Source organism: Drosophila willistoni, chromosome 3R (genome assembly GCF_018902025.1).
Source record: "Drosophila willistoni isolate 14030-0811.24 chromosome 3R, UCI_dwil_1.1, whole genome shotgun sequence".
In the NCBI taxonomy this organism is placed as follows: domain Eukaryota; kingdom Metazoa; phylum Arthropoda; class Insecta; order Diptera; family Drosophilidae; genus Drosophila; species Drosophila willistoni.
The window spans coordinates 990,572-1,003,518 of NC_061086.1; the positions used below are offsets into that span (position 1 = coordinate 990,572).

At 35.1% G+C, this 12,947-nt stretch overlaps 1 protein-coding gene and 1 long non-coding RNA gene across 2 annotated transcripts; both read left to right on the plus strand.

The window, feature by feature from the left end:
* Positions 1-87: 87 nt before the first annotated feature.
* On the plus strand, positions 88-1,129 carry LOC6650062 (40S ribosomal protein S3a). Its single transcript, XM_002072531.4, has 2 exons — positions 88-487; positions 555-1,129. The coding sequence occupies exons 1-2, from the start codon at positions 147-149 to the stop codon at positions 1,018-1,020; spliced, it is 807 nt and encodes a 268-aa protein (XP_002072567.1). The 5' UTR covers positions 88-146; the 3' UTR covers positions 1,021-1,129.
* Positions 1,130-1,382: 253 nt separating this feature from the next.
* Positions 1,383-7,219, plus strand: LOC26529768. The gene is made up of 19 exons (XR_006955382.1): positions 1,383-1,518; positions 1,633-1,672; positions 1,857-1,921; positions 2,117-2,177; positions 2,394-2,442; positions 2,692-2,780; positions 2,976-3,036; positions 3,253-3,305; positions 3,922-3,964; positions 4,167-4,231; positions 4,427-4,487; positions 4,704-4,752; positions 5,002-5,090; positions 5,286-5,346; positions 5,563-5,611; positions 6,229-6,271; positions 6,474-6,538; positions 6,734-6,794; positions 7,007-7,219. It is a non-coding gene; the product is annotated as an uncharacterized LOC26529768 (long non-coding RNA).
* Positions 7,220-12,947: the final 5,728 nt, after the last annotated feature.

Below are 12,947 nucleotides of genomic sequence, written 5' to 3' on the forward strand. Positions count from 1 at the left end.
TTGCCAGTATGTAAACCGATATTTACATTGCCAAGCCAATATTTGAGACAAATCCGTATTTGAGTAAAAGCAACCCTGCATCACGCTTCCTTCTTTTGACAGAGCCCGTCAACGTGACTCGACCTTTTCCGGTTAATTCACTGAACATGGCAGTCGGTAAAAATAAAGGTCTCTCCAAAGGTGGTAAAAAAGGCGGCAAGAAGAAGGTGATTGATCCCTTCTCGCGCAAGGATTGGTACGATGTGAAGGCCCCGAACATGTTCCAGACCCGCCAAATTGGCAAAACTCTGGTTAACCGCACCCAGGGCCAGCGAATCGCTTCCGATTATTTGAAGGGTCGGGTTTTTGAGGTTTCTTTAGCCGACTTGCAAAAAGACATTGACCCCGAGCGCTCTTTCCGTAAATTCCGCCTTATTGCTGAGGATGTCCAGGACCGCAACGTGCTCTGCAATTTCCATGGAATGGATTTGACCACTGATAAGTACAGGTAAGTCGAGGGGATCAATGAAAAGTGAACAATCATGAGGAAGTACATATGCTGTCACCCGCTTCAGGTCGATGGTGAAGAAATGGCAAACTCTCATTGAGGCCATCGTGGAGGCTAAGACAGTTGACGGTTATTTGTTGCGCGTGTTCTGCATTGGATTCACCGCCAAGGATCAACAGTCGCAGCGTAAAACTTGTTACGCACAACAATCACAAGTGCGAAAAATTCGTGCCCGCATGACTGACATTATTAACAACGAAGTCAGTGGCGCCGACTTGAAGCAGTTGGTCAACAAACTGGCTCTGGACTCGATTGCCAAGGACATTGAAAAAAGCTGCCAGCGCATTTATCCATTGCACGACGTCTACATCCGCAAGGTTAAGGTTCTGAAGAAGCCCCGCTTTGACATCTCCAAATTGCTAGAACTCCACGGCGATGGCGGCGGCAAGACTTCCGAGGCTGTTGTGTCTGCTGAAGGCGCCGTTGTAGATCGTCCTGAGGGATATGAGCCACCAGTACAAGAGGCCGTTTAAGCAGGTCTTGAGTCTTGGAAATAAGTTTCGAGATGTGAATTATAATTTGTATTGCATTCGAAAAGCAAGTCCCATAATACATTATTCTACAAATGGCAGAAACAGAAAATTCAGTTATATTTTGGTTCGGGTGGGGGTGTTGCAGTGTTTTTCGATATTTTATTTCGTTTCAGATTCCATACGCTATACTTGGCCATCAAATTAACAGCGCATCAAAAATCTCAAACAGCATACTAATAAATTATTAAAGGTGAGTCAACGCAATTGAAATACTTTCTTAAAATGTATATTTTATCCTGAAATGATGACCTATTTTTCGTCTCTGCCATCTTGATGATGAAAAAATACCTTTACTGACATCTAAATTTTTGTTTTTTTTTTGAGTTCAATAATCCCTGCACACAACTAAAACAAATGTTTCAACCTTTCAGCTTTTTCCGGTGACATAAACTGACAATTCGAACAAGGCGGCAGATGTTCTCCGGATAACTTTAAATGGTAAGTATTACAAATTTAAAAAGATTGCATTGAGTTTCAGTTAAGAAACAAATATATAATCAATCAATCCATATATAATCATCACTATCATATTTTTAAATCTTTTCTTTACAGAGACCGAATACAATTTCGAACAAATAAAGTGCATAAAGAGGTATATATCAAATATTCAGTTTAAGTTGTTAATTTTTCAATGCAAACATGATGAGTTTTTATTTGCTACTCTTGAGAATCATTGATGAACACTTACACCTATTTACCTGACCTCCATATTTTTACTGTATCATTGTGGTTCCAAGTCACTGAAACTAAACGCCATTTCCTCACTTTCATTCCAGGATCTAGATCAAGTCTTGATTGGGATGATACCAACTTATGAAGAGACTCATTGGTGAGCATGCAGGTAAATTATTCTATCCCTTAACATTTTAATCCAATTTATAGTCATGATGAGTTTTCTTCGGATTCCCCATCATTTAAAATATTTTGTTTTATTGATAAATGAAAGTAATACGTTTTCTGAATCACAAAACTTTAATTATTTCTATAAGCTGGTAAATACTTTTTAATTAAACCAGTTCCGTCTTTAATTTTCTAGATTCATCTGAAAAAAGCGCTGTATTTGCGACCGTTTCGGGCATTATCGACCTATCCGACAGGTAAAATACTTAGGATAATAACCTCGTAATTTAAATGCAATTGTAATATTATATATCACCTGTGATGACAAATTTACCCAGCTCGCTTTGATTTACAGTGAAGAAAACTGTTCCATATCCAACGCAAAACTAAATTGCTGATAAAACATGCATACATGCATATTGCCTTCTGATCTATCATGTCCGCTAACTCATTTTGAAATCTTTTCTTTACAGGGAGCTAGTACGATTTCGACGAAACAAAGTGCACCATATGAAATTGAATGTAGGTTGAGCTTTTTATACCCTTTCAGAGGGTATTATAAAATTGGTCAGATGTTTTTAACGCACAGAATGAGACCCCATAAAGTATATATATTCTTGTTCAGCATGACAAGCTGAGTCGATATTATTGCCAACGACTGCAAGGGTATATAAACTTCGGCATAGCCGAAGTTAGTTTCTTTGATATATTCTGTATCATTTTGGTTCCAAGCCACTAAAACTAAACCGTATTTCCTTATGTACCTTCCAGGATTTAGATCATGTCTTGATTGGGATGATAGCAACCAAAAAATTGTAAGATTAAGCGTTTCTTAAGGAGAAGCATTGGGGAGTATACAGGTAAATTATTCTATCCCTTAAAATTCCAATCCAATATATAGTCATGATGAGTTTTCTTCGGATTCCCCATCATTTAAAATAATTTGTTTTATTGATAAATGAAAGTAATACATTTTCTGAATCACAAAACATTAATTATTTCTAAAAGCTGGTAAATACTTTTTAACTAAACCAGTTCCGTCTTTAATTTTCTAGATTCATCTGAAAAAAGCGCTGTATTTGCGACCGTTTCGGGCATTATCGACCTACCCGACAGGTAAAACACATCGGATAATAACCTCGTTATTTTAATGCAATTGTAATATTATATATCACCTGTGATGACAAATTTACCCAGCTCGCTTTGATTTACAGTGAAGAAAACTGTTCCATATCCAACGCAAAACTAAATTGCTGATAAAACATGCACACATGCATATTGCCTTCTGATCTATCATGTCCGCTAACTCATTTTGAAATCTTTTCTTTACAGGGAGCTAGTACGATTTCGACGAAACAAAGTGCGTGCACCATATGAAATTGAATGTAAGTTGAGCACCTCAAGAAGAAATTCAGAACTACAGTGTGGCCAACGGTCAACCTGGGGGAGTATATCACATCAAATCAGATTAATTTAAGGCATGTGAAAAGAATTTGAGTGATGAATGTGGTATTATATACTTGAAGTGTTTTTTGTACCCTTGCAGACGGTATTATAAAGTGGGTCAGATGTTTGCAACGTAGAGAAGGAGGCGTTTTCGACCTCAGAAAGAGTATATATTCTTGAACAGCATGGGACGCTGAGTCTATCTTACCATGTTCGTCTGTCCGTTCGTCCGTTGGTGCAATTCAACTTCACGGAGTTGGAGTATCCCTATGAAATTACACTAATCGAATAGTTTTTAATGTAACACATCAGAACCCCAAATTTCAATAAGATCGGGTAAATAGAAAACACGTTATGTTCAATATAAATCGGATCTGATTGCTTCAGATTTCGACTTCACAACATAAAAACCACGAAATCTCACAGCCATACCTTTTTTCTTTTTTTGAAAATGTGAATAAAATTAAGTGGATCGGTGTTTAATGAGACATGGGGCCATGTATATTAAATTATTTTTATTGTATTTTAATGTACACATTTCCGTTTTTTTTACAGGTTGAAGCACTGTTCGAGTGTCTAATGCAGTGAAACGAAAAATGTAAATAAAATAGCTCATATTATCCTTATATTCAGTTCTAGCCTAGTTATTATTTTAACGCAAACATGATGAGTTTTTATTTGCTACTCTTGAGAATCATTGATGAACACTTACACCTATTTACCTGACCTCCATATTTTTACTGTATCATTGTGGTTCCAAGTCACTGAAACTAAACGCCATTTCCTCACTTTCATTCCAGGATCTAGATCGATTCTTGATTGGGATGATACCAACTTATGAAGAGACTCATTGGTGAGCATGCAGGTAAATTATTCTATCCCTTAACATTCCAATCCAATTTATAGTCATGATGAGTTTTCTTCGGATTCCCCATCATTTAAAATATTTTGTTTTATTGATAAATGAAAGTAATACGTTTTCTGAATCACAAAACTTTAATTATTTCTATAAGCTGGTAAATACTTTTTAACTAAACCAGTTCCGTCTTTAATTTTCTAGATTCATCTGAAAAAAGCGCTGTATTTGCGACCGTTTCGGGCATTATCGACCTATCCGACAGGTAAAATACTTAGGATAATAACCTCGTAATTTAAATGCAATTGTAATATTATATATCACCTGTGATGACAAATTTACCCAGCTCGCTTTGATTTACAGTGAAGAAAACTGTTCCATATCCAACGCAAAACTAAATTGCTGATGAAACATGCATACATGCATATTGCCTTCTGATCTATCATGTCCGCTAACTCATTTTGAAATCTTTTCTTTACAGGGAGCTAGTACGATTTCGACGAAACAAAGTGCGCCATTTGAAATTGAATGTAGGTTGAGCTTTTTATACCCTTGCAGAGGGTATTATAAAATTGGTCAGATTTTTTTAACGCACAGAATGAGACCCCATAAAGTATATATATTCTTGTTCAGCATGACAAGCTGAGTCGATATTATTGCCAACGACTGCAAGGGTATATAAACATCGGCATAGCCGAAGTTAGTTTCTTTGATATATTCTGTATCATTTTGGTTCCAAGCCACTAAAACTAAACCGTATTTCCTTATGTACCTTCCAGGATTTAGATCATGTCTTGATTGGGATGATAGCAACCAAAAAATTGTAAGATTAAGCGTTTCTTAAGGAGAAGCATTGGGGAGTATACAGGTAAATTATTCTATCCCTTAAAATTCCAATCCAATATATAGTCATGATGAGTTTTCTTCGGATTCCCCATCATTTAAAATAATTTGTTTTATTGATAAATGAAAGTAATACATTTTCTGAATCACAAAACATTAATTATTTCTAAAAGCTGGTAAATACTTTTTAACTAAACCAGTTCCGTCTTTAATTTTCTAGATTCATCTGAAAAAAGCGCTGTATTTGCGACCGTTTCGGGCATTATCGACCTACCCGACAGGTAAAACACATCGGATAATAACCTCGTTATTTTAATGCAATTGTAATATTATATATCACCTGTGATGACAAATTTACCCAGCTCGCTTTGATTTACAGTGAAGAAAACTGTTCCATATCCAACGCAAAACTAAATTGCTGATAAAACATGCACACATGCATATTGCCTTCTGATCTATCATGTCCGCTAACTCATTTTGAAATCTTTTCTTTACAGGGAGCTAGTACGATTTCGACGAAACAAAGTGCACCATATGAAATTGAATGTAAGTTGAGCACCTCAAGAAGAAATTCAGAACTACAGTGTGGCCAACGGTCAACCTGGGGGAGTATATCACATCAAATCAGATTAATTTAAGGCATGTGAAAAGAATTTGAGTGATGAATGTGGTATTATATACTTGAAGTGTTTTTTGTACCCTTGCAGACGGTATTATAAAGTGGTTCAGATGTTTGCAACGTAGAGAAGGAGGCGTTTTCGACCTCAGAAAGTATATATATTCTTGAACAGCATGGGAAGCTGAGTCTATCTTACCATGTTCGTCTGTCCGTTCGTCCGTTGGTGCAATTCAACTTCACGGAGTTGGAGTATCCCTATGAAATTACACTAATCGAATAGTTTTTAATGTAACACATCAGAACCCCAAATTTCAATAAGATCGGGTAAATAGAAAACACGTTATGTTCAATATAAATCGGATCTGATTGCTTCAGATTTCGACTTCACAACATAAAAACCACGAAATCTCACAGCCATACCTTTTTTCTTTTTTTGAAAATGTGAATAAAATTAAGTGGATCGGTGTTTAATGAGACATGGGGCCATGTATATTAAATTATTTTTATTGTATTTTAATGTACACATTTCCGTTTTTTTTTACAGGTTGAAGCACTGTTCGAGTGTCTAATGCAGTGAAACGAAAAATGTAAATAAAATAGCTCATATTATCCTTATATTCAGTTCTAGCCTAGTTATTATTTTAACGCAAACATGATGAGTTTTTATTTGCTACTCTTGAGAATCATTGATGAACACTTACACCTATTTACCTGACCTCCATATTTTTACTGTATCATTGTGGTTCCAAGTCACTGAAACTAAACGCCATTTCCTCACTTTCATTCCAGGATCTAGATCGATTCTTGATTGGGATGATACCAACTTATGAAGAGACTCATTGGTGAGCATGCAGGTAAATTATTCTATCCCTTAACATTCCAATCCAATTTATAGTCATGATGAGTTTTCTTCGGATTCCCCATCATTTAAAATAATTTGTTTTATTGATAAATGAAAGTAATACGTTTTCTGAATCACAAAACTTTAATTATTTCTATAAGCTGGTAAATACTTTTTAACTAAACCAGTTCCGTCTTTAATTTTCTAGATTCATCTGAAAAAAGCGCTGTATTTGCGACCGTTTCGGGCATTATCGACCTATCCGACAGGTAAAATACTTAGGATAATAACCTCGTTATTTTAATGCAATTGTAATATTATATATCACCTGTGATGACAAATTTACCCAGCTCGCTTTGATTTACAGTGAAGAAAACTGTTCCATATCCAACGCAAAATTAAACTGCTGATAGACTTCATAAACATGCTAATTTACTCTGATTTTCTTTAAGTAATACATTTTTATATCTTTTATTTACAGAAAGCTGTGGTCGTTGTCCTCACCGCGTCAAAAACAAACTTATTCTGTTTACAAAATGTCAGTTATAAAGGTAACAAAAGGTAAAGTAAAGCAACAAAATTTACAATAGCGAAAATGAGAGAAGATCAATTGTATTTCAATTTGTAATTTGTACTTGTGCTTATATGTTAATTACAAATTTGATACTGAATAAAATTAATATATTACAGCCAATTACTATTTATTTTATTTAGTTGAGAAAGTCGACTTGGTTTTGTAAAAAGAAACAGGCCGACAAGGGATTATTATAAATTCTCTATCCGGCAAGTCAAAAACAATCTTTTCATACAATGCACACAGAGAAGCATTTCCTTGGGAAATATATTTAATGCTATGTACCACATAATATACCATCCACCCATAAGGTGAAATTGTATATTAAAGTCGTCCAAATGTATGTAACAGGCAGAAGAAAGCTTTTTCGAACCCCAAAAAGTAGATATATTCTTGATCAATATCAACCAGTCGATCTAGCCACGTCCGTATGAACACACAGATCTAGGAGACTATGAAAGCTACAGCTTTGGTATATGTATAGACTCGTGTTTATTTCAAATTGCCACTCTAGAGACACCATATTTGGTATGTATATTTGCTTAGTAAATGCGCTCTTTTTGTAAGCGTAAAGATTTTACCACGCCGCTTTCCGCCCCCGTAATTTAAAAAAAAATCGATTACTTTCCGTTTTCGTTTTGCACTAGGTAGTGCAATCAATTTTGGCACGCTTAAATTTGATATTAATGTCCAGCAAAATACCAAATTTGATCAAAAGCAGACTAATAATAGCCAACGTATAAACGTTTTTCCATAATGCCGTAGTTGGCCGTTGGTTGGTGGCGGCCCTAGTGTGCTCATATGCTTAAGTGAGCGAGATAGAGATATTCTTGCAAAAAGCATGTGAACAGAATTTTTTTAAAATACGTAAATGCGTTTGTTATTATAAAATATATTTGTTTTACTGGTGTATTGTATACCTAAGTCGGCGACTTACTTCATTTTTTTGTTGTTTCCGATGAATTGTTTATTATAAATGGTCATAAATGCTAAGGTGCACCTACTGGACTAAAAAACTTATGGAAATATTTAATAATGGAACAGAAAAGCGTTTTAACACATTTTATTCAAATATTTTAACAACAAATTGTTTTTTTTTCAAAAAAATAGAAAATGCAGTATTTTCAGTTGTATCAAAATTATAAGACACCTTCGGCTGTAGCACTTAAATAGAAAAAAAAAATTATAAAATTAATAAAAAACGATATTTTATAGATTTATTGTTGATCCTTGGCATCTACCAACTTCAAAAATTCTTTTTTTCATAGAATCTGACAATTTTTGAAGTAACTCTGGCTCTAAAGAACGCCACTCCCTAAAAATCGATATTTTCAGGTCCTGTATGTTCTCATAGGTCCTGTTGTTGCTATAGACACGTCGTGCTATTATACCCCAGATATTTTCTATTGGGTTTAAGTCCGGTGAGCAAGCCGGCCAGTCCAATAAAGCCACCGAACGACGATCCAAAAACGATTTGGTTTCGCGATTAACGTGAATTCGTGCATTGTCCTGCATGAAAACATGTGGAATCTCTCTATTTTCATTTAAAAAGGGGATCAAACTGTTGTCTAAGACCTGTATGTAATCACAGCTTTTCATTTTGGAGCTGGTACACTGCAAGTCTAACGTCCCAAACTTGTTGAATGCTCCCCACACCATTACTGAACCGCCACCAAAATTTCTCTTTCAAAAATTAAGAGGCTCCTTTCGCAGATCGCGCCAATAATGCCGGAAACCATCGGGACCATCGAGATTAAACTTTTTCTCATCAGAAAAAATAACCTTATTTAAAATAACAACATTAGACATATGCAAGAGTTCAATGCTGCATTTTTATACCAAGTCCCAGTTTGTATCCAAGTTTCGTTGGGCAAATTCGATCCTTGCAGCTTTGTGACGGGGTGTTAAAAAGGGAATTTTTTTGAGGACTGCTCGAACAATATGTTCAGAATCATTTAGTGTACGCCAAACAGTCATGCGGGACACTTTTTTACTGGCAAGTGCTGCAAGCCGGGAACAGGACGCAGATGAATTGCTCGCTTTATTGATAATAAGACGTTTGTCGCGTGAACTTAAAACTGGTTTCCGACCACTACTCCGTTTCTTGCCATAATCATCCGGATTCTTCAAAAAATTTGCGATTGCGGTGCGACTGCGTCCAATTTCTCTGGATATTTTGGACACAGTCCAACCAGATTTCGAAAAAGCAAGAATGCTTCCCTTTTCCTGCTCCGAAAGTAATGTAGAGCGACCCATTTTATTTATTTAAGTCTTGAATCAATTTTTTTTAGTTAATCTCTACTAAAAATTTGCTTCCGATTCGGTTAACTTAACTTTTCTTAATGTGTCTTATAATTCTGATACAACTGCAATCAGACAAAATTCTTCCATTTCCACGAAAAACTAACGGTGGTACTCCAGAGAATGCTAAAAATAGCAAGTAACGGTTATATTTTGCAGCTTATGCTTTGATCTATCTATCTCAATATTTCTTTTTGTAAAATTCCAAACAACATGTAATTGGCGATGAAATGAAATCAAATTTTTTGACTATCTTATCATTTTGATACGCACCTTATATATTTCACGCTCTAGACCACAGGGACCCCTACTGAAGTAAAGCCAAGTTTAAAACAAGGAAACGTTTATTTTCATTAATACGATTTTCTGTTTTTATCAGTCACTGTGTAAAAGCCAAAAATTATTTGGATTTTTTCGATCAAATCGATGATAATGCCGTGAACAAAACATTTTAAATAATAGTAAAAATATGTAACTTACGTCATAACGTTATTTATACCCAGATGGTATTATAAAATTGGTCAGATGATTGTATTGCATAGAAGGAGACGTTTCCGATCCCATAAAGTATATATATTCTTGATCAGCATGAGAAGCTGAGTCGATATAGCCATGTCCGTCTGTCCGTCGGTGCATATGCGTTTTACTCAGGCATCGTAAGAGCTATCGGGCTATTTTCTGTGCCTTTTATTATCTGGGGCAGATCAAGTATGAAAATCTGTAGGATCGGACCACTATATCATAGAGTTTTATACGAAAAGTAGGTGAAACAGTTAGAGTATCGCTATGAAATTTTGCTCATGTCATAGTATTGGATATAAAACCTCAGATCCCCAAATTTTAATCTGATCGGATATATAGAACACAAGTAACAGTCAATATAAATCATCGTTGCTTGCTACCTTCTACGTCTTTGGTCGAAATGAACAGAGCAGCAGACCACACACACAGAAGCAACGCTACGTTAACTCTATGTGTCTGCGTACGGTGGTTTGCTTACGCAATGAGGGAAGAATAAGAAATTGTAATAAAAAGAGTAATAATTTGTATGTTTTGTTTGTGAATAAAATAATTGAGTTGCAGAAAAAGAATTTTGACATGTATTGCCAAAGACTGCAAGGGTATATAAACTTCGGCATAGCCGAAGTTAGCTTCTTTGATATTTTTATACCATACACCCATAGGGTGAAATGGTATATTAAAGTCGCCAACATGTATGTAACAGGCAGAAGGAAGCATCTCCGACCCCACAAAGTATATGAATTCTTGATCAGGATCAACAACCGAGTCGATCTAGCCATGTCCGTCTGTTCGTCCGTCCGCCCGTCCGTCCGTCCGTCTGTATGAACACGCAGATCTCGGAGACTAAAAGAGCTAGAGCCACCAAATTTGGTATGTAGACTCGTGTATGTAAATATATAGAGTTCATTGGAATTTCGGCCACGCCCCCTTACGCTCCCTGAATTTACAAAAAACAGATTTTCTTAAAAACTATGACAGCTACCGACATTAAATTTGGTATGTAAACTAGCTTAATAGTCGCGCAGATATTGACTATTTAAAAATTTTGTCACGCCCATTTCCGCCCCCGCAAATTAAACAAAACTGATTTTTTCGAAAACTTACAAAGCTAAAATCACCAAATTTAATATGTATACTGGCTTAGTATGCGCGCAGAATATATATATTTTAATATGTTGCCACGCCCACTTCCGCCTCCATAATTTAGAAAAAACCGATTGGCTATTGCAATTTTTTGACCATCGCGATCAAATTTGGCAGACTAATAAATCTTATCTATTTCTATCAAACTACTAAATTTGATTGAAATCGGACTTGAAACATGCAAAATATACGTATGTATGAACGTATTTCGCTACGCGATCCATAAGGGCAGAATTGGTCGTTGGCTAGTGGCGGGGTTAGAGTGCTTGTGTGTTTGTAGAGTGAGCGAGATAGCATAGCATGTTAAAACAATTTAATAGACATACATTTGGTTTTCGAAATTTCAAATATTTGTTTCACCTGGTGTATGGTATACCCAAGTCGGCGAGACGACTTACTTACTTCATTAAAACTAATTTTAAAATATGAATGAAAAACTATCTACGTCTATCAGGATCTGAATTGAATCTCAGTCATAAAATCTAAGATTAACCGTATCTTCATACTATAAAGAGGAATATATGTATAGTACCTACATATGTGTAGTATTATTTCCCTTCTATATAATATCTTAATCAAATTTGTTTTCATAAGGTTTCTATGGATTCATAATTTTAAATAATTTAAGATATATGAACAAACTTCTTGTTCTGGTTCTGATTCACAAAATTTGAATTATTTCTAAAGTTTATTATTATTTTGCAACTCGTCTAAAAGAAATTCTAACAGAAACCTGTTAGAATCATTGTGTCTAGAAAAGAAAATTTACTGAGCGCTAAGTTGGATAACAAAATATCAGTTATAAATTTTGATTTATAATAATAATGATTTGTCATTATACCAAAGCCGGGAAGATGAAGACTTGTTTAATTTAGTATGATGAGTCTTTATACAAGCGACTTTCTTATTAAGTTAAGTACATCAATACGTCGATTTGCGTTGTTCGTTGCTTCGCACAGTTGGGCCTGTGCTCGGATAGCGTTGCAAAAATCAGTTTTTTCATGATCGTGTTTGGCAAAAATAATATATATACTATCGATAGAGAATACTATGAATCCAAAATTTTTGAAATCGTTTGAGATTCATGGGTGCTAGAGGCGTCCAAAGTTGAGACATTTTTTGTAAATGGGAATAAATGATAACTTTTACAAAAAATCTCAACTTTAAAACTGAATATTGGGCGATTTCAAGAATCGATCTTGGATTTATCTTAAAAGTATGTTTTTTATGTTTCATAAATTTTAATGATTACTTAAATCGTTATTGAGCTAGAAGCTAAAACAGATCAACTAGTATCACAACCGGACTACATACACTAGGTAGGTGAAATATTTACCTATCAGAAAATCTAAGGTCCCAGTCTGCGGAAACGTGGGACACCAATGCATAAGCCATAAAACTAAGGTAACCTCGCCTTAGCGCATAATATTTGCCTGTAGCTTCTTTGTATTTAAAAAAAAAAAAAGCGACAAGTCAGGCAAATGTTATTTAAGTTGATGAAAAATTGATTCTAGTTGCAGGTTGGTCAATTTTATTTCCGTTTACCTAATTGGATGTAAATATTAAGTTATTTACCTAATTAATACAAAAAGGGTAATACCGATTTTGCGTTCTACCTAGTTAATTCAAAAAATATAATATAAAGTGCTAATTATTCCTCTCGTTTCCGACTGTATATTTTTAACTTCATAAGTGGAATCGCCCTAAATTCTTATAAATCTTTAAATAAATAGCCTTTGTCAATATACATAATTCAAGACAATTTTATTTATTAGTGCATTAGTGGATATTCAGAGTAGGAAGTAGATTATACAAGCTCTTTGGGAAGCTAGGACTGAAAGTTGACTGCCCAAAGCACAGCATACGGAAACACGAATGATGG

What these genes read in the sequence shown, in the direction of transcription:
- LOC6650062 (XM_002072531.4), top strand. Translation starts at nt 147, where the DNA reads ATGGCAGTCGGTAAAAATAAAGGTCTCTCCAAAGGTGGTAAAAAAGGC. An exon ending in TTGACCACTGATAAGTACAG is followed by an intron (nt 488 to 554) that starts GTAAGTCGAGGG and finishes CACCCGCTTCAG; the next exon opens with GTCGATGGTGAAGAAATGGC.